General features: G+C 41.4%; 1 protein-coding gene across 2 annotated transcripts in view; it reads left to right on the top strand.

Annotated features, from left to right (window-relative positions):
- LOC117513698 (aldehyde dehydrogenase, mitochondrial-like) overlaps positions 1–24177 on the top strand; it is a 127332-nt gene extending 103155 nt beyond the window's left edge. The window contains exons 10-14 of one of the 2 annotated variants that reach the window (XM_034173940.1): positions 7213–7377; positions 10791–10948; positions 17586–17700; positions 23990–24036; positions 24099–24151. In XM_034173940.1, coding sequence (XP_034029831.1) covers positions 7213–7377; positions 10791–10948; positions 17586–17700; positions 23990–24022 — 471 coding nt within the window. In that variant the 3' untranslated portion in view covers positions 24023–24036; positions 24099–24151. Of the gene's footprint in view, positions 1–7212; positions 7378–10790; positions 10949–17585; positions 17701–23989 lie in introns of both variants that reach the window. The other variant, XM_034173939.1, reaches the window with a different exon arrangement.
- Positions 24178–24398: the final 221 nt, after the last annotated feature.

Genomic DNA, 24398 nt, shown 5'->3' with positions numbered 1-24398 from the left:
TATTTGGCTAAAAATTACTTGCACCACGGAAAGCACCTTTTTGGACTTGCACTCAAATCTCGTAATGCAAATTACAATGACAATAAAGGCAATTCTGATTCTGATTCTCTGATACTGATATCTGAACGGATCAATAACTAAACATCCAACTAGCTGAACGCTACTCGTCCATGTGTGGGACGAAAAGCAACATTGTCATACAGAAATGATAGCGGCAATAATGTTTTATCAACTACTTTAACTATTTACGCACGTTCCAGCCGTTTGTGGCTGGCCTGCATGTGCACACGTTGTTGTGAAGACAAACCTGTTGTCAAGACAAACCTGTTGTCAAGACAACCAGATCCCGCACCTGCAGGTGCTGTGGACATGAGCACAGGGCTGGCTGCGCTCAGTCTCATACCCACTGTGAAGTCACGTCATTGTGAATGTTTCGTTTTGATTTTGTTTAAAGCGTCAAGGTCGACGTTCGCTTTGTTTTTTGTTTGTTAGTTTTGGTTTTATTTCGTTCCTTTATGCGCTCTTGTTTCACAGGCTTTTCGGTGATGGGAGAAGTGCAGGATTCGTCCACCTTTTCTCAATGATTTGTGAATGTGTGACTTTCTTCCTTCGTTCAGCTATCGTCATGCCGTGTGACCGGGCCCTTAGTTGTGAAATTGCATCAAATCAGCATCACACCTCATTTTTTAAAGTATGTAAAATCAGTGCAACACCTCAGTTTTTAAAGTACGTAAAATCTGTGTCATACCTCCAGCTTTAAAGTGTGTAAAATTAGTGTTACACCTGCATGGGTGCGTTTTCCATTTTATGACTATTTTCTGTAAAAGTCAAAATTAATATTCCGTTATCTCAGTGTTTTAGTATATTAATATATGTATAAATGGGTGAAAATGAAAGTGATAGCGCCATTTCTTGAATGAAACCGAAGTGGACAGACTAGTTACATGAGCTGTGATTGGTCAGAATTTGGTCAGAAATCGAAGCTCGGGTCTAATGAAGCAGTTTGATGTGTGGTTCAAGCACAGAGTCGAGACATCGGCTTCGTGCACCGCATGCGTTTCAGTATAGAATTGATTTGCTCCTTGTAATCAAAGGTAAGCACACTACAATTAATATAATGAATAAGACATTGTTTCATAATGAAAGTGGAATGGAGACGGTAAAAAAAAACTGTGATCGACATGTGAAGCTGAACAGATTTCAGTGTCTGGTTAGGCGTCGTTAAGAAATGATTCAGTCCACCGACATCAATATAGTGGACCAGCCAACATGTCATTTTTACACTTTTATGGGCATTGCTTGTTAATAGCTGGTATCCATGTGGGATCAATAGGTCATAGGACAACAAAAATAGGCAGGGTGGATACCACCCTAGATTTTGAATTTTAAGGTCATATTAAGGTCATGTTAAGGTCAAAAGTGCATTTATTGAAACTCGCCTAAAATAAATATACTTTTATGGGTTTTTGGCCTATATTCTCACTTGTATTGCAAAAATATGTTGTAATAAACATAAATAAACAATATTATAGCATTTCCCAAGTGGACAGTCTAGGCACCACAGGTCAGTTGTGAGATATAAGGTCATTTCAAGGTCAGGAAGGCCAACTGCATAGATGTATGCTCAAGCACTGTATATTATTATAATTGAATTTCTGAATCCATCAAGCACAAATGTCCAAAATGATGTTCATTGTCTGCCTTATTTAAATTATTTATGTATCCTGGCCACCAGGATTGCAGCAGTCTATAGCGTCACACCCACATGCAGCAGTGCACTTCACGTCTTTCCTAAAACGCATAATGTGGATGCACACTTTGATGTCACCAGCTGAAGACATGCATCTGAAATAGGTGGCAATCTCATCCAAACTGGTGTAAGGATACTTACATCCAGTTTCCATGCATCAGTCTCAACAGGGTTTGGTACAGCAATATGCTCTTTGTCTGCCTGTAGCCAAATTTTGGCCTGGTAATTTGCACGTCTGACATGTAGCTCAAGAGCATCCCTTGTTGATGGCAGCATGTCTAAGTTTTTCTTACCTTTGCCAAATAAGTGTAGCCTTGCTTGGTCAACATTTGAAAGAGAGGGAATACCATACATCTGGCAAACATACTGTTCAACTGGAGCAAGATCCCCATCACGCCCAATGCCCCCCAAGAGATGTGGTTGGCTGAGAAAATGTTTCCAACATTTCTTTTTGCCATAACCACTGAATGATGAAACTGTATCACAACCTGTCAGTGAATGAAATCCTAGTATGTTCTCTCTTACAGGCTGTGGCAGATTGTTGGCAGTTGTATGAATTGGGTAGCACTTTCGATTCTTTGAGCTTCCTGAAATCATCCATATTTCTGTTGCTTTGGTTGCCATATGATGTAGTAGTAGTAGTAGTAGCAACACATCTGTATCACTACAGAAGATGAGCAGTTTCTGGTAACCAGCACTGATTGCTTCACAGCAGTGAAGGATTAGGCGTGTGTCTGCCTCCTCATGATTGGCTGCAAGGTGTGCATTTTGTCTTTTTGAAGATCTTGCATCATCAGGATTTTGGAATCCACCACTTGTGACTAATTCCATTTGATCTGGAATAGTACTGCTCTGCTGCATAATGACATCAGAGAGGTACCGTGCCAAGTCCACTTTGTTCTGATCAAGGGCCAGGAAGTTGCACCATAACTATGGAAATGGAACATCTGGGCCTTCATTGACCTTGCGGACAGGCTTCTTTTTTGCTTGTCGTTTCAGTCTGGTGGCAGCTTTGATGGAGTCATCCTGATAGCGGTCAAATACAACATCAACTCTTGTTGTGTGTTGTCCAAAATGCTGAGTTACTGACTTCATAAATTTGTCAGCGTAGTTGCCAAATGTGTGACATCCTGTTGGTTTTCCGAGTACCTGGATGAGAGCATGTCCATCAGTCAACACACATGTTTTCATGTCAGTTGGTGGAACATCTGGAGAAACATTCAGACCAGTCATCAAGATTTTGATGATTTCTGATTTTGATGTCACATTCATTTGTCCTCCAGGCTTAGCCAGCGAGAGGGGCACTGGTGAGAGCTCATGTTTCAGTACTGCTTCCATTTCCACTGATGTTGATGTGAATTGAGTTGATGTGAATTCAATTTGATTTTAAATTACATTATTTATTTTAAAGTAGAGATAATTTATACAGTTTTGGCCAGGTATTGCTGCACTATTGCGCTTGACCTTTCTGACCTCAGTATGACCTTAATATGCAAATTTTTAGGTGGTATCCACCCTAGTTTGCTTTGTCATACTATTAACAATATACCCAGTATGGATACCTGCTGTTGACATTCCATGCCAGAAAAAAGTTATAGAGAGGGTTTTCAGGCGCCTGGCTGGTCCACTAATAGCCTTTTTGCTTAATGATTCCCTTATTGGTCCTTCAGTTCACATTGCGCCGGAGCAGCTGTTGTTTTTGGGGGTGTTTATTGGAAAAATGATTATTTCTCTACATTGATTGAAGACCCGCTGCTTTTGCAGCAACTCTGCTTGATGCTTGAACCAGCAGAGTAGCACTTCGACCTGCTGCTTCGCTGGTTCTCTGCTTTGCTACTTTTCAGAAGCGCCAGGTCTGCAGTTTCTTAATTAACCCCTCTCAAAGCCATTTAAAGATGTCAATCATGAGTCACCTTTGTGCTCTGGGACTCGTCTTGTTGCGAGCAAGAAATGAGAATCAGCCTTCCATTCCTGTTTTGTGGGACTAACTGCACAGCTACAAACACTAAAGTTGGAAAGATAGATTCTGGTGGGAATTAATAACTTCAAAGCGAATCACCATTTTAAATCAAATGACACCTCTGTCCAAACGTTGTAATACAGACAACAAACACAACAGACCAAAACTGTTTTTTTTTTTTTTGTTTTTTTTTTTTTTTTCCCCCTCCCAAAATGAGATGTCCTCCGTTTTTTCTGAATTACATTGACTGTGATGTTCAGTGCAGCCAGCTGCAAGAGCCCAGCTCAGGGACTGTGGAGTTATGCTGCGTTTACACATAACGACGACAAGTCACGAATGCCACGAAGTACACATTCTTGGCCACTGATCACAAATGTGATGATTCGGGGCAGAGGCATCAGGTGTCCTCAGGAACTGTTGCAACCTGTTACCACACGTTACTATTAATGGCACGTGTTGCTGGAGAATTATCAGGAACCATTATGCACGGTCAAGAATAATGTTCCGCGTTGTTGCGCGCTATTGCGTGTAACAGCGCATCGTTAAGTTCTGTCACGTTGTGAATGAGGTGAATTGTCTCCACACACACCCATATTCATCCAACCGAATTCAGATCGCTCCAGTTTTTCAGTAGAACTTTGTGACTGCATGCATAGTTGGGCTCTGTGCCATGGAGTGGCGCAGAGAGGAGGAGGACGAGACAGACAGAGCCAGATGTGTGGCTTCATGCGGCTCTCGTCTCGCACGTTTTCCCAAACATCAGGCACATGCAGCAGGTGGAACACCTGCAGGAGCGCGCTGAAGAGCACTGAAATGAGACTTTTAGTCAACTTGGTCTCAGCAATCAAACTGAATGCGTGCAGGAGGGTTTAATTGTGTGCACGCTTCTTCCTCCGCCCAACTGGAGGAGGTGCAGAGATGTCTGGCTGCACGTGAGTCTCCTCTCACTCCTCTGGTTGCTCAGATTCGTTCTCCCGCTCATCGATTACAACAGCAGGTGGAACACCTGCAGGAACATCCTGAGGAGCTTCAGCACAAACTGTGGAACGACACTTGGCTGACTTCGCGTCACTGTTCCTCTTCGGCATACTGCATCAAACTGAACGCTGTGGAGCTGAGTTTAATTGTGCACACGTGACAGAAAACTGATTTGTCGTGGCGCACAGTGAAATGTAATGCCGCCTTACAAGTCGTGTCAAAACTTGACAGGTTCTGTGTCACTTCGTAATAACGCGTGACAATTTGGGCTCCAAGAACCATCACAGGAACCACTAGGAACGTTGTCACGTAGGATCACTACTCAAGACGGATCAACACGCTCAGTTGCGATCTCCACAACGTGAGACGAAATGAGGGTGGTGTGTGACATTCGTGGAAGATTTTTTGACAGGCAAAAACATGCTCCACGAATATCAAGAATATCACGCACCAACACGCACTATTAAGAAACCTATTCAGGTGTGTTAAGTCACATTCAGAATGTCAGGAATGTGTCACGAACGACAGAAAAATGACATTCGTAACGCGTCTTGCTTATGTGTAAACGCACCTTTTTCATTTGTCTCATCAATGTCTGAAAGGAAAGGCTTTTGACAAAAACTACAGATTTTATTGATTTTTATTTATGTCCAGAGATCAAGGATCCAGTAAACAATTTCATATTTGTTTACTTTAAGACTCAATAAAATGTCGTTGACATAGAAAACCTGCAAAGCCTAATTTTAATACACAGAAATTTCACAAGAGTAAAGAATCAGCTCAATGAGCGGAATCGATGATGGTATCGATATCGATAAAATCTCAATATCCCATCCCTAGTCAGCACTGGTTGGTGGTCAGTGTGGCGTTGACACGGACTGATCATTTTACTGCTCTGATTATATACTCCATCAAAATTAAGATGTGCCCACTCAAGCAGTTTGTGGTGTGTTTGGAAAAAACAAAGAAACATACCTGCATACATTTGAATTGAATTTTGACATTAAAATCCTTCCAGTCACTGCATAAGGTGAAGTCATGAACTAAAATAAAAGTTATAATAAAACTCTGAAAAATTTACATTCACATTTGATTCAATTTACTATTATTGATTAAAATATGATTTTACAGAAAAAACTCTGGAAAGTGTGAGTAGATATTGAATATGATATCAGAGTGAACTGAAGTCAGATAATCTCATAGGTTTCATGTAGTAACCATTTTGCTAATTTATTTTTAATTTAAATTCACAAAGAAACTGAATCATTGTCAGTGATGCTAACTGAAGTTGGTAACTATTCAGTCAGAGAAAGTATGCATCATTATGTGCAAATCATCATTAACTTTTATTTGCTCTCATATTTTGATGTAGAGAATGATCATTGATCTGAAGCTTTTATTATTTCATATAACATTTAACAAATATTTGGATGTCATATTATATAGTGATATATTGGACTGTGGTGGTAGCATAAAAAATTGGCAGATGTCACTGTATACAACTTTTCTTGCAGTCAAAGATACACTTTTTGTCTAAAGTAAGAATTGTGTGTCCAGAATCTCCCAGAATGCACCAAAATGCACCATTTCTTAAAAGTTTTCCTGGAGGGCATGCCAGTCCTCCGAGAGGACTGTGTGCCTTTGGTGCTCGTGTTGTACCGCTTCATCCCACACAATCCGTCAAACACTAAAAAAGCTTCAGTCAAAAACTTTTTTCTCACCAGCACCCATGCACCTAATCTACTACTATAAGCAACATGTTTGAAAGTGTTCCACAGCTCTTGAAATGGAGCACTATCTCCACCTATTGGATATTTACAATAGAATTTTGCCAAGAGCTGTAGTTTTTAAAGTGGGTAACATCAGAATCACACCTCATTTTTAACACCAATATCTTACTGTGTGCTGGGAATAATAACCTCATTTAATGAAAGTTTGAGTGAATCAGAGATGCTCCATTTTCAACATGCTCTGAAATCTGGTATATTTTGGTGGATTTATCCAATTGTCCAAATTTGCAAAGCAATAAAAGAGATTATCAATCCGATGTGTGACATTTTAGGTAAATGCCAAAGTAAAAGTGAACAATTTAAGTGTTATTTTTACAAATAATTGTAACTGTCCATGTTACGAAGTTTCGTTTTGAAGAGGGTACCATGTTGCTGATTAATAGCAATTGAGTAAATGATTAAAGTATTTTGTTTTATTACTGAGATAAATCAGAGGATGAAAAGTAGAAAGTACAAAGTCCCACAATGTTTTGAAAAGAACTCTGGATGGTTGGGTCAGAATGTGCCAGTAAGATGACCGCTGTCAAACCTCTGGATGGCTGCCGTCCTACCACTCCCTGAGGGAGAGAGAGAAAGAGATGCTCGCGCTCCACATGTCTTCTCTGTAACATGTTGACACAAATGGAGCTCCAGGCTGAACCCCAGCAACAGAAAAATGGCATTCAGAAAACACAAAGCTCAAATGTCTTCATGCACCCTGTTTGAGTCTGTCCTCTGTATGTTGACACGTGCAGGTGGATGAGGAGCAGTTCAACAAGATTCTGGGCTACATCGGCAGTGGGAAGAGAGAGGGAGCCAAGCTGATGTGTGGAGGTGAAGCGGCTGCTGAGAGAGGCTACTTCATCCAGCCCACGGTCTTTGGGGATGTCCAGGACAACATGACCATTGCCAAAGAGGAGGTACAAAAAATGCAGAAAGTCCAGGCCAGGGGCCTTGTATACAAAGACTTGTGTGGATTTCCTACTGACACATGGTGCACACCAAAACCCCAGAAACTGGTGTAAGTACAAAAATATTCAGATATATCAAAGTGTGCATACGCACGGATCCACGCACATTCCGTCTATACATCCCACTGAATGTGGAATTGAGCGCACATGCACCATGCTCCCTTTCAACACTCCTATTTAAATATGGAAATCCATGTAAATAGGTTCTGGGAGGTGGGAATTCCCCTCCATTAGATCAGTCACATGAACACAGAAAAGAAATGATACCAAGTGTGTGTGTGCTACAGATAACGTGGAGACACACAGGGATCATTTATTTGGTACCCTGTCAATAAAAATGAAATGGTAAGCGATTGTGGGAGTGTGTGTGAGGCCACAACACTGTGGGTTCAGGGCAGCGCACACACTGAAGTAAAATATGTGATGGGTGCCGCTGCCAACAGTGTGGGACATTCACAACATTACGCACGTGTTTATTGACAAATACTGAACACAGGGGGCCTGTTAATAAGCTCTAGTTTCTTGATCAAGAAACAAAAAAAAGCAATAATAATCTACGTGGGCTGTCCGTAAAGTATCGGTCCTTTTTATTTTTTTTAAAAACTACATGGATTTCATTCATATGTTTTTACGTCAGGCAAGTTTGAACCCTCGTGCGCATGCGTGAGTTTTTCCACGCCTGTCGGTGACGTCATTCACCTGTGAGCACGCCTTGGGAAAGAGTGGTCCCGCCCCCTCGTCGGAATTTCATTGTCTGGAAATGGCGGAATGAAAAGGACTTTTTTCCCCCATCAGATTTTTTTCAGAAGCTGTTAGAAACTGGCACCTGGAAACCATTCAAAAAATTTATCTGGCTTTCGGTGAAAATTTTGCGGGCTTCACAGAGAATAAGGACTGTTAACTGTCGCTTTAAGGACCCCTTTAAGGACGCTTGGCGCACCACGCTCCGAGCTGCGACAACGTGGCACAAAACACCGTATCATTTCTAAACGGATAGCTCTGTGGATACAAGACGTTGTGTGCTCTTTCTCCGGTAATCACAAGAGCTGGACATCAGCCATTTTCCGGCAGATTTCACTTTTAACCAGAGACTTTGTCAAGGAAAGCCACGCGGAGGCTTCACGCATCGCGACCGATTCGCTTGATGAGCGAGACAAAGAACGCCTCCGTTTCGGCATGCCTATCTCGGCTTTCAATGCTTACGTACGAGGATTGCAACATCGGCTCGCAGCCACCACGACACTCCGCCACAGGAAAAAATTTTCACCGAAAACCAGCTTAATTTTTCGAACCGTGTCCACTTCGATGTGTCTCACAGGTTTAGTCTCTCAGCAACTTCTCAGACAAAGGAATTCCGACGAGGGGCTGGACGACTCCTCCCACAAAGAGTGCTCACAGGCGAATGACGTCACCGACAGGCGTGGAAAAACTCACGCATGCGCACGAGGGTTCAAGCATGTCTGACGTAAAAACATATGAATGAAATCCATATAGGTTTTGAAAAAAATAAAAAGGACCTATACTTTATGGACAGCCCTGTATATTATACAACCCCAATTCCAATGAAGTTAGGACGTTGTGTGAAATGTAAATCAAAATAGAATACGATGATTTGCAAATCCTCTTCAACCTATATTCAATTGAATACACCACAAAGACAGGATATTTAATGTTCAAACTGATAAACTTTGTTGTTTTTGTGCAAATATTTGCTCATTTTGAAATGGATGCCTGCAACACGTTTCAAAAATGTTGGGACGGGGCAACAAAAGACTGGGAAAGTTGATGAATGCTCAAAGAACACCTATTGGAAACAGGTGAGTGTCATGATTGGGTATAAAAGGAGCATCCCCAAAAGGCTCAGCCATTGACAAGCAAAGATGGGGCAAGGATCACCACTTTATGAACAATTGCGTGAAAAAATAGTCCAACAGTTTAAGAATAATGTTTCTCGATGTTCAATTGCAAGGAATTTAGGGATTCCATCATCTGCAGTCCATAATATAATCAGAAGATTCAGAGAATCTGGAGAACTTTCTACATGTAAGTGGCAAGGCCAAAAACCAACACTGAATGTCCATGACCTTCAATCCCTCAGACGGCACTGCATTAAAAACGGACATCATTGTGTAAAGGATCTTACCGTGGATCTTACCGTGTGAGCTCAGGAACACTTCAGAAAACCAGTGTCAGTTAACACAGTTCACTGATACAGCTACAAGTGCAAAGTAAAACTCTACCATGCAAAGCGAAAGCCATACATCAACAACATCCAGAAATGCCACCGCCTTCTCTGGGCCCGAGCTCATTTGAAATGGACAGACACAAAGTGGAAAAGTGTGCTGTGGTCTGATGAGTCCACATTTCAAATTGTGTTTGGAGATCATGGACGTCATATCCTCCGTACAAAAGAGGAACAAGACCATCCAGATTGTTACCAGCGCAAAGTTCAAAAGTCAGCATCTGTGATGGAATGGGGGTGTGTTAGTGCCCATGGCATGGGCAACTTACACATCTGTGATGGCACCATCAATGCTGAAAGGTACATCTAGGTTTTGGAGCAACACATGCTGCCATCCAAGCATGACTTTTTCAGGGACGTCCCTGCTTATTTCAGCAAGACAATGCCAAGCCACATTCTGAATGTGTTACAACAGCGTGGCTTTGTAGTAAAAGAGTGCGGGTACTAGACTGGCCTGCCTGCAGTCCAGTCCTGTCACCCATTGAAAATGTGTGGTGCATTATGAAGCGCAAAATAGAACAATGGAGACCCCGGACTGTTGAACAACTGAAGTCGTACATCAAACAAGAATGGGAAAGAATTCCACCTACAAAGCTTCAGCAGTTAGTGTCCTCAGTTCCCAGATGCTTGAGTGTTGTTAGAAGGAAAGGTGATGTAACACAGTGGTAAACATACCACTATCCCAACTTTTTTTGAAACGTGTTGCAGGCATCCATTTCAAAATGAGCAAATATTTGCACAAAAACAATAAAGTTTATCAGTTTGAACATTAAATATCTTGTCTTTGTGTTGTATTCAACTGAATATAGGTTGAAGAGGATTTGCAAATCATTGTATTCTGTTTTTATTTACATTTTACACAACGTCCCAACTTCATTGAAATTGGGGTTGTAATATAGCTCAAGTGTGTGTGGGGGGGGGCTTCGATCACACAAAAACCCGGGAGAGCTGACATTTGCCTTTTGTATGCTTATGTATTTTGGGTCAAGGATGAACGCTGCAAAAATGGAAAGGCTTGGTCTTCATGGAGATGAAGATGGAGATGTTGTGGGTCTGGTGCTATTCAATGGAAGTGAATTGGCTTGGTGTTTATCTTCTTATTTGGTGTCTCCTCTCACAGATATTTGGTCCAGTGATGCAGATCTTGAAGTTTAAAACCCTGGAAGATGTGATGGACAGAGCCAACAACAGTAAATACGGCCTAGCAGCTGCCGTCTTCACCAAAGACATCGATAAGGCCAACTATCTCTCCAGTGGGCTGCGTGCCGGCACCGTCTGGTAAGATCATGAATGTTATTTGTTGTTCGGCACCATGCTGATGTTTGATCTGAGGAAGAAGGATGATTGATGGAAGAAGGACACCTGTGTATTACAGCCTTGGTCTTTTTTGTCCTTCACCTGTGGTTCCAAAGAATACAACACAGTGTCTTTCCACTCTTGGGGAGGTGAGAATACAACACAAAGTGTCTTTCCACTCTTGGGGAGGTGATGGTCTAGTGGTTAAGCGTTGGGCTTGAGACCAGAGGATCCTTGGTTCTAATCCCAGCGTGACCTAAGGGACCTTGGGCAAGGTCCTTAATCCCCTAGTTGCTCCTGGTATGTAGTGATCACCTTTTTATGGCAGCACCCTGACATCGGGGTGAATGTGAGGCATTATTGTAAAGCGTTTTGAGCATCTCATGTAGATGGGAAAACTTTATATAAATGCAGTCCATTTAGTCCATTTAAAGTCATTCCAGTGGTATCCAAGGATTCCCCAGAGAAAGGTACTACCAGAGCAGTGATGTTCCTGGGTGTGCAGAGTTTAACTTTAGTGCATCGCTTTGTGGCAAAAAGCTGTGTTTCTTTGGCTGTGCAGCAAGGTGACACAGGCGATATTTTAGCATTGCTAATGTGAAATTAAGATGTCATCCAAACATGTAAAACAATAAACACTGCCTCTGACCCAGAGAGTGTGAGCAAAGCAGAACAATGAGAAGATTTGCTCATCACACTGAGCTCCACCTGCACTGACGGGCGCGCACGGCTCTGAAAACACAGCCAGCATGTGAGCTGAAAGGAGCGAGCGTGGAGCTGCAGTGGCAGGATTTTGGCCAGAGCACTGAGTGTCCCCTTTTTCTCCTCGACAGAACTTAGGTGTTGCTTATGCACCGCTGCTGAGTGAACCAAAAAAAAAAAAAAAAACTCAGAGGGAGTCTTCCTAAGGGATCAGTAAAGTTCCATCAAATAGTCTGAAGTGTCTTGAGCTGACAGCCAATCAGAGTGGGCCTTTTTATCAGGTGACACTTTTGAACCAGTGGGTGGTAAGAAAAATAGCATTTAGTTGATCATTTTTGGAAATTGTACACATTTCATTATTGTTTATTTATGAAAGTTGACTAATTGATGACACAGTGCCACCAAGGAAAGTTTATGAGGGGGATTATTTTTACAGCTTCCTGGTCAGAGTGGATTTTGTGCATCTTTGACTGACTACTGGTAATGTTTAAGAATGAAGTCCTGTCGTTTGAACCCTGCTGTCTTTGGACAAGATTTGGTTTTGACTGATTTATTGTTGACATCAGATTCCAGCCCGGTCCACCGACTCAAAGCTCCTGGGAAACCCCAGCTGCAGAGAAGCAGTGCTGATGTTCTCGCTTACTTTCAGTGAGAACTTCAGAAGCTGGGATGTGACTGACCTCTTGCAGACTGCTCAGTCACTGTAACTTTCCAGAGTGGCGTGATAAGTCCTTTCGTCCAGGCTGCAGGGATGATACCCGTCTAACCAGACTGATTGGGTCATAGCCTCAGATTCAAACAGGAAATAGACTATGCGGGTGAGGGGCAGACCAATGTTAACTTCAGAGCTGAGTGCAGCTTGGAGAGAGAACGGAGGTCAGAACTGCCAGAATTTGGGAGCAGATGCAGAAGGAGCATGGTGCCAGCTGCGTGTTGAAGAACTTTCTATATGCTAATTCAGAGGAACAGCTGCAGCCTCAGTGTTCGATACTTATCAGGTGCTCAGATAATCTACAAAGGTGGTTTTTCATTGCAAAGGACAAGGACTTGAGGACAGCCAGACTGTGGAACTCTCCACAGACTGATTTAAAGGACTGTCAGTATTTTTCAGTTCAAGAAAATATGTAAACAATGTTATAGGAGTTGAATTGTGTAGGACTGTTGATTGACTCCTGTCCTATGCTCCTGTTAGTAACCTCACTGTGATGGACACATTCTGCACACATTCTTACTGATGTTGGTGTCAGGCAGGAAAAATCAGTCTTCTCCTGCTCCTTTTGCTTCACGGAATGTCTAATGGAACTGTTCCGATTGTGAATCACTACTATGATAAGAAAACAAATCAAATGACATCACAGCAAAGGTTGCAGCAGAGGATGATTAAGCATGATAGAAGGCAGTGGAGCACACACCACCACATGACAATAATCACATCCAACACAGAAATAAGCATCATGTTTCAATCAAACATTAAGAAATACAAACTGTATGGGAAATCTGTCTGGAGTAAACAGGTCTGAAAAAATTAAATGACTGTGGAGGCAACTGAGGGAAGCCACCAAGACACCTGATAAATCTGGACCAGTTGCAGGTTTCTGTGATGGGAAAGACTGCGCACGTTGCAACTTCTCTGTGTTGTGTCACCACTCTGCTTCAGTGCTTCCACCAGAATGTTTTTCAGGCCCTGTGGTACTCAAAAAATAAATAACACTAATAACACAAAATGTGAGGTGAATGTCGTGCATCCGGAAAGTATTCACATAACTTCAGCTTTTCCACATTTTATGTTGTTTTAGCCTTGCAGCCGGTCTGCTCTGTGTAAGCCTGATCCCGTTAGATCTCAGAAGCTAAGCAGTGCGGGACTTGGTTAGTACTTGGATGGGAGACCTCTTTGGAACACCAGTGGCTGTCTGTGTTTCTCCAGGTTACACTGGAGTTGCATCAGGAACGGCATCCGGTGTAAAACTTGTGCCAAATACCAATGCGGATCTGGCTGTATCAGCTGTGGCGACCCCATACCAAAAACGGGAGCAGCCGAATGAACAACAACAACATGTTATAGCTTTATTCTAAAGTGGACGTACATAAGTATTCACAGCCTTTGCCATGAAATTCAACTCGCATCCTGTTTCCATTGATCATCCTTGAGATGTTTCTACAACTTAATTGGAGTCCACCTGGATTAAATTCAGTTGATTGGACATGATTTGCAAAGGCGCACACCTGTCCACATATAAGGTCCTACAGTGCATGTCAGCGCACAAACTAACCATGAAGTCAAAGGAACTGTCTGTAGACCTCAGAGACAGGATTGTCTCAAGGCACAAATCTGGAGAAGGGTAGAGAAATATGTCTGCTGCTTTGAAGGTCAGCACAGCACAGCGGCCTCCATCATCCACAAATGAAAGAAGTTTGGCTCCACCAGGATTCTCTGTAGGAACCATCTCTGCAGCAATCCACCAATCAGGCCTGTATGGTAGTGTGGCCAGACAGAAGCCACTCCTTAGTAAAAGGCACTGTAGCACTTTGAAATTTCTTTGAAATGTAAGGTGCAATACAAATAAAATGTATTATTATTATTATTATTATTAAGGCACATGGCAGCCCACTGGAGTTTGGCTTAAGGCACCTGAAGGACTCTCAGACCATGAAAAAAAAAACTCTCTGGTCTGATGAGACAAAGATTGAACAGGCATCATGTTTGGAGGAAAACAGGCACCATCCCTACAGTAAAGCGTGGTGGTGGCAGCATCATGCTGTGGGGATGTTTTTAAGCAGCAGGAACTGGGAGACTAGTAAGGATTGAAGGAATGAATGCAGCAATATACAGAGATATCCTGGATGAAAACGTGCTCCAGAGGGATCTTGGCCTCAGACTGAATGTCCTTGAGTGGCCCAGCCAGAGCCCAGAACTGAATCCGATTGAACATCTCTGGAAAATGGTTGTACACTGACGCTCCCATCCAACCTGCTGGAGCTTGAGAGGTGCTGCAAAGAGGAATGGGCAAAACTGCCCAAAGATAGGTGCACCAAGCCTGTGGAATCATATTGGTGCATCAACAAAGTCTTGAGCAAAGGGTGTGAATAATGATGTACATGTGATTTGTTTTTTTGTTTATTTTTAATAAATTTGTTAAAAATGAAAAATAAAACTTATCTATGTTGTCATTATGGGGTGTTGTGACTAGAATTTTGAGTGAAAAACATGAATTTACTCCATTTTGGAATAAGGCTGTGACACAACAAAATGTGGAAAAAGTGAAGCGCTGTGAATACTTTTGAGATGCACCGTAGCACAGAAAACATGAGGTACTTGGCAGCATAAAAACTACAGCAAAGTGATGTGCTGTGTACTACAGTCCTTCATTCATTTAAAAGAAAATGTACATTTCACATAAAAATAATTGGTGTTTTTCTGTGAAATGTACGGTTGTACGTATGTAAAGGTTTGGGCACCCCTGATAATTTTCATGATTTTCCTTTTTAAATCATTGGTTGTCTGGATCAGAAATTTCAGTTGAATATATCATATAGCAGATGAACACACTGATTAAAAAAAAAAGGGTATTTAAGGTGGCCATTTGCAAATGCTTCCCCTCTTTGCATCTCTTCTAATGTAGTGGCAACATGGGACCCTCTAAACAACTCTCAGATGACCTGAAAACAAAGATTGTTCAACATCATTGATTAAGGGAAGGATACAAAAACTGTCAGTTTCCACTGTGATGAACATAATGAGGAAATGGAAGATGATAGGGACAGTTAAGGCCCAAAGTGGCAGGCCAAGAAAAATATCATGAGGTGAAGGATGGAGAGAACAGTCATAGTCAACCCACAGACCTGCTCCAAAGACTTACAACATGATCTTGCTGAAGATAGTCTCTCTGTGCATCATTCAACTATACAGCGCACTTTGCACAAGGAGATGCTGTATGATGCTGTAATGCAGAGGAAGCTTTTTCTCCGTACACACCACAAACAGTTACTTGAGGTATGGTAAAGCACATAAGGACAAGCCAGCTTTATTTTGAAATAAGGTGCTGTGGACTGATGAAACTAAAATTGAGTTATTTGGACATAACATGCATGGCTGAAAAAGAACACAGCATTCCAAGAAAAACACTTGCTACCTACAGTAAAATTTGGAGGTGGTTCCATCATGCTGTGGGGCTGTGTGGAATCTTGTTAAAGTTGAGGTTCACATGGATTCCAGTCAATATTAGCAGATTCTTGAGAACAGTGTTCAAGAATCAATGACAAAGTTGAAGTTGGATCTTTCAACAAGACAACGACCCTAAACACTGCTCAAACTCTACTGAACAAGTACAATGTTCTGGAATGGCCATCTTAGTCCCTAAGACCTGAATCTTGTTGAAAATCTGTGGTGTGATTTTTAGCAGGCTGTCCATGCTCAGAAACCAACAAACCTGACTGAACTGGAGATGTTTTGTAAAGACGAATGGTCCAAAATACCTTCAGCCAGAAACCAGACCCTCATTAGAAGCTATAGGAATTGTTTAGAGGCTTATTTCTGCAAAAGGAGGATCTACTAAATATTGATGTATTTTTTTCTGTTGGGGTGCCCAAATTTATGCACCTGCCTAATTTTGTTTAAAGAATTATTGCACACTTTCTGTAAATCCTATAAACTTCATTTCACTTCTCAAATATCACTGTGTTTGTCTGCTATATGATATATTTAACTAAAATTGCTGATTTAAACAACCAGTGATTTATAAAGGAACATCATGGAAATCATCAGGGGTCCCCAAACTTTTACATACAACTGTATGTTTTTATCAGTATAACATACAAAAATTATATGAACTTATTAAAGGCTCCCCAAAGATGAGGATCACTGTTTCAGCAAAACAAACCTCAAGCAATATATATGGGTATAATCAAAATTTAATGTGCGTGTTGATTAGATAGATAGATAGATAGATACTTTATTGATCCTTCACAGGAAATTATGCTGTTGCAGCAGCTCACACAGACATCAATTTCATACATCTATCATTATCATATAATATATATATATATAATGAAAGTGCAAAACCACGGACATCATTTTAATAGTCAATGCACATTAAACAGCCTAATAGCAGCCAGGAGGAAAGTTTTTCTAAAACGTTCCGACTTGCACCTCGGTGCCATCAGCCTGTGACTGAAGGTGCTACAGGTGATCGCCTCCGGGGCATGGAGGGGGTGAGAGATATTGGCCTGTCAGAATCCCTCCAGTGCACCCACTTTTATTTATTATTTTTCATTGGCACTTTAAAATATGTTTCTGGGCTAGTCAGGGCTTTCGGTGGCCTGGTGGGCTGCCAAGCCTATAATACTGTGGGGAAGCACTGCAAGGTGTAGTTGGAACAGAGGATTTTTATCATGTTCTGGGAGTGTGCTGCTGAGAAAAGGATCTACCACACTTCATGAAAAAGCATCACCTGGAAACTGTGAAGCAACACTTGGAGACGTCGGTCAGAAGTTTCAGGCGGGTCCAACCAACAGGATGGCCTTCCAAACACAAAGATAAGATCCAACAGCCTGCAGACAGCAAGGTGAAGGTGTTGGACTGTCCGTCCTAAAGTCCTGACCTGGTTTGCAGACAACTCCATGGACTTTAAATAAATATGTCTTCGTAAGGTGGCTGATAATCAGGACTGATTTCCACCAGCTGTATCCACAGGACCAGAACTCCAGCTAAATATTGCGAAAAGCTCATGGAAGACGATCCTCACAGTTTGAGTCACATTAAAAGGAAAAAACCCCAAGTACGAGCTATCTGTCAACCTTTCAGCTGCTGTAAATGTGGTGGAATAAAGAAAGGATGATATTTTATGAACAATTGTTTTGAAGTGAGATGTGCACTGATAGTTTATGGGTGTGTGTGCGTGTTGTCTCTGAATCTTTGCAGGATCAACTGTTATGACGTGTTCGGGGTCCAGGCTCCATTCGGAGGCTACAAGGCGTCAGGAATCGGCAGAGAGCTGGGAGAGTACGGTCTGGACAACTACACCGAAGTCAAAACGGTAATGATCACATTTTGATGGGAGGAACAATGACTACTTAAAAAGTAATACGATGGACCACCATGCTATGAAACGTATTCTTTCATTTAATTTTGGTGCTCACTTTATGGACCAGTCTCTCATTTATGACATTATTACCATGACGGCCACCGCAGTATCTTTCTTTAGGTCTTCAGTCCGTCCACATGGAAAGGGCTCGGTGAGCTAATTGTGAATACAGAGCAAGGACGCTTTAGAGAGACAAATTCACTTTTTTTTTGGTTTATTAGTCAGCTGACATTTGGCTAATGTATCCCCCTCCTTCTACAGGCTAATATTACCTTAAATAGAGTGTTCGGTTGCAGTGCGGCTAATCACAGGGCAGGGGGCTGGTTTGGACGACTGCTTGTTCGCTCTGACACATTTTTAGCGGCTCTGGCTCTTCTCACCATCTGTTAGAGTGCAAACAAGTCCAGATAAAACATTTGTTGTTTATTTTATATGGCTTTTACAACCAACAACAGCTCTTAGATGTTTACAATCGGTAACGCACAGTCCAGTTCTCCAGGGAAAGTGGGCGTGGTCTGTCCAGACATGAGACTCCAGCATTTCTACAGTCTTGATTTTAAAGTGTGTGTGTGTGTGTGTGTGTGTGTGTGTGTGTGTGTGAGAGGGAGGGACAGAGAGAGATTAATATTACTAATGCATGACGATACGTGATTAATCTATAAACTGTTATATGTGGATGAAAGCATTCATGTGTTCTTTAGTGGATCAGATAACTGTAACAATTGTTCATTTCTGGTAATGAGCACCAAAATTGGCGCACTTACTCCTTAGACATTACTCTTTTGAAAGAACTGAGTATCCACTTGAATTTTCAATAAGCGGCCAGGTGGGAGTCAATTGAAGAATTACACAGGGGTCAACATTTAAAAATGTTCCAATCATATTGAAAGCTATACCACATTATTTGTCTGAACATCAATATTCCCAAAAGGTATAGTTTGGACTATCTGTGATTGAATGTTATGGGGTAAAACATTAAGAATGGTGACAAAGGTCAATTTCAGTTTGTACAGGGTTCAGAAGTTAAAGTTGCTCCAATTTTGGTTTAAAAAAGTAGTGGAAATTATTGGTTGAACTAATGGGATTAATAAATGGAATAGTTTTGACTGTGTTAAATGTCAACGTCCTCTATTGCATATGACATATGTTATGTCATATGCATATGCATGGTTGTCCGGGGTGCCGGGTCTCCACTTCCGCGTCGCCGTCCTGTGAGGAGCTGCAGTCGTGGCTGCATGCAGGAGAACCTGCGCCCGCTCGGTCGTGTCTCCCAGCAGACTGACGTGCGCTCAGTCCGTGTGGCACTCGTCAACACAAGGTCACTCACAAGTAAGACTTTCATTTTGAATGACTTTTTCTCCAGTCGTGATCTGGACTTTCTCCTGTTAACGGAGACCTGGTTGAAACCAGGTGAAAATAGCGCCTTTTCTGAGCTCCTCCCCCCCGGCTGCTCGTTTTTCAGCTCCCCGCGAGCATCAGGTCGAGGCGGTGGTGTGGCCACGGTTTTTAAAGACGGTTTTAAATGCCGATTTTTATCTTCTAATGTCTACTCCACTTTTGAACTTCAGTTGTTTGTGATGGAGTTCGACTGTCCTGTGCTCTGTGCTGTTGTTTATCGTCCACCAAAATTTAATAAGGATTTTATTCAGGAGTTTTCTGAGTTTCTGGCAGATTTTATCCCAAATATGACAAATTTTTGGTCTGTGGTGATTTTAATATTCATATCTGTTGTCCTTCTAATCAGCTGGCTGATGATTTTAAAAGCCTCCTGAACTCTTTTGGTCTAACACAAGTTGTGGATGGACCAACACATAATCTTGGACACACCTTGGACCTGATTATTTCTTTTGGGCTCTCAGTTTCACTTAAGGACATATCAGACGCTGCTATTTCAGATCACTTTCCTGTTATTTATGAATTTATTGCTCCTCCATCTGCTAGTAAGCCACTTGTTCCTGTCTCTCGCCGCCGTTTGGTCACCTCCTCGACAGCGGGGGACTTTGCTGCTGCCTTCATGGACTCTCAGTTTTATGCCATGAATGGACTGGTTTCTCCATTACTCCCAGATAATATCCTCTCTTCTTTCCACTCTACATGCACAGTCATTTTGGACTCTGTTGCACCGATGCGCTGCAAATCCAGGAAATCAAAATCCGACCCCTGGTTAAATGCCACGACCCGTGCCCTCAGGCAACGCTGCAGACGGGCGGAGAGAAAATGGAAAAAGGACAAACTGCAGGTGTCTCTGGGTTTTCTGAGGGACAGTCTAACTGACTATCAGAAGGCTGTGAAGGAGGCAAAAGCACAATATCTGTCTCATATTATTTCGAGCAGTTGTCATCGTCCCAGTGTGTTATTTCAGACTATAAACTCAGTTGTAAATCCACACACCTCTGTTTTGTTGGACGCTACAACCACAACCTGTGAGGAGTTTCTTCAGTTTTTTATTGATAAGGTTTCATCAGTCAGACAGAACGCTGATCAGAACTGTAATGTTGAGTTGTCTGCTCCTCGTGCACATTCTACTGTGCTCGAACAGTTTGAGCCCATTTCTTTTGCATCTCTAGCTGATGTTGTAAAACACATAAAATCTACAAGTCGTCCTTTAGATGTTGTTCCAGCTAAGGTGCTGAAGGAGGTTTTTAATACTGTTGGGGCGGGTCTCCTAACTTTTATCAATGCTTGCCTTAGATCGGGGTCTGTTCCAGCTGCTTTTAAACATGCTGTGGTTCGACCTCTTCTTAAAAAACCTCACCTGGACTCATCAGTTTTATCCAATTTTAGACCTGTCTCTCATCTGCCATTTCTATCTAAGGTTTTAGAAAAGGTTGTCTTTTTACAGTTACAATCATTTTTAGAAGACAATCTCATCCTTGAAAAATTCCAGTCTGGGTTTAGATCGCGACACAGCACTGAGTCAGCACTTTTAAAAGTTCATAATGATATTACTCTGTCGGTGGATGCAGGGAATCCTGCTGTGCTGGTTCTGTTGGACCTCACAGCAGCCTTTGATACTGTGGATCACACAGTACTTGTTTCCCGGTTGGAACATTTTATTGGCATTCATGGTATTGCACTTGAGTGGTTTAGATCATATTTGGCTGAAAGGAGCTTTTCTGTCATGATTGGGGACCTTTCCTCATCAACTGCTCCTCTGTGCTGTGGAGTGCCGCAGGGATCTGTCCTTGGGCCGATTCTATTTTCTTTGTACATTCTGCCATTGGGGTCAATTATAACCCAGCACAATTTGTCCTTTCATTGTTATGCAGATGATCTGCAAATCTATCTGCCTGTGAGGACTAATGGGAGTGATGCTTTGTCATCATTATTTAATTGTATTCGTGATGTAAAGCAGTGGCTGTCCCGAAACTTCCTTTACCTGAATGATGGTAAAACTGAGATCATGGTGTTTGAGCGCACTGGCATACCAAATGTGGGTAACACCAATTTTGGTGCTTTGGCTAACTATGTAAACCAGCTGTCAAGAATTTGGGAGTGATATTTGACAGCTGTTTGAGGTTCGATCAACAGATAAATTCTGTTGTCAAAGCTAGTTTTTTCCAACTTCGCCTCTTGGCTAAAATAAAGCACTTTCTCAGTAGACGTGATCTTGAGACGGCCATTCATGCTTTCATCAGCTCCAGACTTGATTATTGTAATGCACTTTATGTGGGCATTAATCAGTCGTCTCTTGCGCGTCTCCAGTTGGTGCAGAATGCTGCTGCTCGTCTTTTGACAAACACTTCTAGACGTGAGCATATTGCGCCCATCCTATACTCACTCCACTGGCTTCCAGTTCGTTTTAGAATTGATTTTAAAATTTTAATGTTTGTTTTTAAAGCTATTTATGGCCTTGCACCTCCCTACTTGTCTGAAATTTTAACTTTGCACACCTACAGTAGGACGTTAAGGGCGTCTGGCCAGCTTTACTTAGATGTTCCAAGGTCAAGATATAAACGCTGGGGTGATCATGCTTTCGCGGTAGCTGGCCCCAGACTGTGGAATGAGCTACCTCTTGAGTTACGTACTATTCCTGACCTAGCACTTTTTAAATCTAAGTTAAAGACTTATTTATTTAAACTGGCTTTTAACACTTAGTGGGGAGGTGACATGTTCTGTTATTTTTATGTGTTGTTTTAAAATTTAATTTTATGTGTTTTATTTTGTAAATTTGTGTTTTTAATGTTAAGCACTTTGGACACCAGTCGGTGCTGTAAAGCGCTTATAAATAAATGTTGATTGATTATCCTGTAACGTGATACATGGTGCAAACTATTCTTTTTTTAAAATCCTATTAACTCAACCATTAATTTGCATCACTTTACAGTATTTGGAGCAACTTTAACTTCTGACCCCTGTACAAACTAAAGCTGACCTTTGTTATCATTCTCACTGTTTTTACCCCATAAGTCCATAACAGAGGTGGGACGAAGTCACTGTCAAGTCATTCTCAAGTCATGAATCGGCAAGTCTCAAGTCTCAGTTCAGCTTCCAAACAATTGGTGGTCATTATGACTTGACTTGTGACTTGCCCATGTGTGCAAAACCTCTGTTTGTATACGGATTTCCGTCAAAATTTGTTTCTGTCTTCCGTTTATATAGTCAAATAAAACCACTAACTTCAAAAATATATATTTTATGGCTTTATTTTGACACGAAATGCGCGCCTCTCAAAATGTGTGTCCCTGTGAATAAATCAAACTTACCCCTTCTCTTCTTCTATGTACAGCATTTAATGGCAGCCGGTATCCTTATTGTTGCACTGCTGCCACCTTCTGGATCAGTCCATTATAGCAGTACTAAATCCTCTTTCAAGTACTAAAAGCCAACACTTCCCCCCCCCTCACTTGACCTTATGGCTAAATTACTTCCTACAGAAACTTCATTCAGACCTTACAATTGATTTCTTTCAGTTTGTACTCTTTAATAGATTAAAAATGACTTGATATATTTTGTAAAATATTTAGAGGTAAAATTGTGCACTGTGCTAAATACTGTGTAGCTATATTCCTTGGTGGCTCTTGTCTTCATTAGAGGAACTGTATACAAGTTGTTGTCTCAGGAAGGCAAGGACTATAATCAGAGACCCCTCCCATCCTGGATACTGTTTGTTTGAATTGCTGCCATCAGGCAGACGATACAGGGCACTTAAGGCCAGAACAGACTTAAAAATAGCTTTGTGGGAAGAGCTATTTGTGCACTGAATGCTGCTGGACCTGCCATTTTATGGTTGCAATTGAGTGTTTTTAACTAGGTTTTATGTAGAATTTTTTAGGGTTATTTATTTTAATTGTGCTTTTAAGAGATTGTTTTTAATTTCATTGTCATGCACAGTATTTTTTTCTGGTGTCATGTACAATGATAGTAATTCTATTCTATTCTATTGAAAGTGCTGCAATCTGGTGATGGCATTTCATAACACTGGTGGAATTTGGCATTAATATACAGTCTTGATCTGGTCGTTTTGTTTAACTGCTGCATCAGTTTTAAATTACTTACATGGCAAAAGACCTTTCATTGATAATAGTTATGTCTTATTTGTGCATTATTTACTATAAGCCGAAAGGGTGTAATTATTGATTTGTTTATAAGACACTTAGAATTTGATAAATGTAGAATTAAAACAATGAAAGCAGAATTAAAGTCAGTCCATTTGTTGAAACCTATTACAGACGATACATACAAGATAATAAATAAATGTTAATGAAATCAAGACTTGAGCTAGATTTTGTTCCAGAAATAGTCGAATACCACTGTTTTGCACAAAAAAAAAAAAAAAACTGACCAAAGTGCTCTCAGAATCCACCAAATTGCACAATTTTTCAAAATTTCCAGGGTGTCAAAAAACTTTGTTGCTTGCACCCATGCTTGCCGACTCATGACTTGAGAGTGACTTGCTGGTGACTTCATCCCACCTCTGCTCCATAACATTCAGTTATAGATAGTCCAAACTACCGTTTTGCAATATTTATGTTCAGACAAATAATGTGGTACAGCATTTAATATGATTGGAATATTTTAAAATGTTGACCCCTGTGTAATTCTTCAATTGACCCCTACCTGGCCACCTGTTGAAAATTCAAGTGGTTACTCAGTTTTTTTAAGAGTAATGTTTAAGGAGTTTTTGCACCATCTTTGATGCTTGTATCACGCATGATTTGAAGGATTCCTCTGTAAATATTCTGTTATCTGCTGCACTACAACTCATGTCTGAGGTGATATCATTTGTCTGTCCTGTCAGGTGACCATCAGAGTCCCACAAAAGAATTCTTAGATGAGCTCCTGGAACCCGGCGGTCTTCACGCCTCAGCCATCTTCAGAAACCAGCAGCTGTTATCTCAGACTGATGTCCAAATGTACAAATCTGCCCGTACTCTGTAATGTCATTTTCTGATTGCTGATGTGCAGTAAAAGGGTCTGAGGCACTGAGCTGGCTCTGGTCTTTGTCTCCTTCAGACTGTAAGGGAGCAGGTCTGTGGGACATCACAGCTTGTGTGGCTGCTCAGGGTTCCCACATATCTGGTGAACCTGCAGATTTACAGTCTAGTTTTACAGTCGTGGAAACGACCTGGAAAGTGACCAAAGATCCTCAAAATAATTTGTATTGACCTGAATTTTTTTTTATTGTATTTTAGACCTTCACTTTGATC

Source organism: Thalassophryne amazonica, chromosome 7 (genome assembly GCF_902500255.1).
Source record: "Thalassophryne amazonica chromosome 7, fThaAma1.1, whole genome shotgun sequence".
NCBI classification, from domain to species: Eukaryota; Metazoa; Chordata; class Actinopteri; order Batrachoidiformes; family Batrachoididae; genus Thalassophryne; species Thalassophryne amazonica.
Note: the sequence above shows the minus strand (reverse complement) of the source record. Positions and strands in the feature narration are given on the sequence as shown.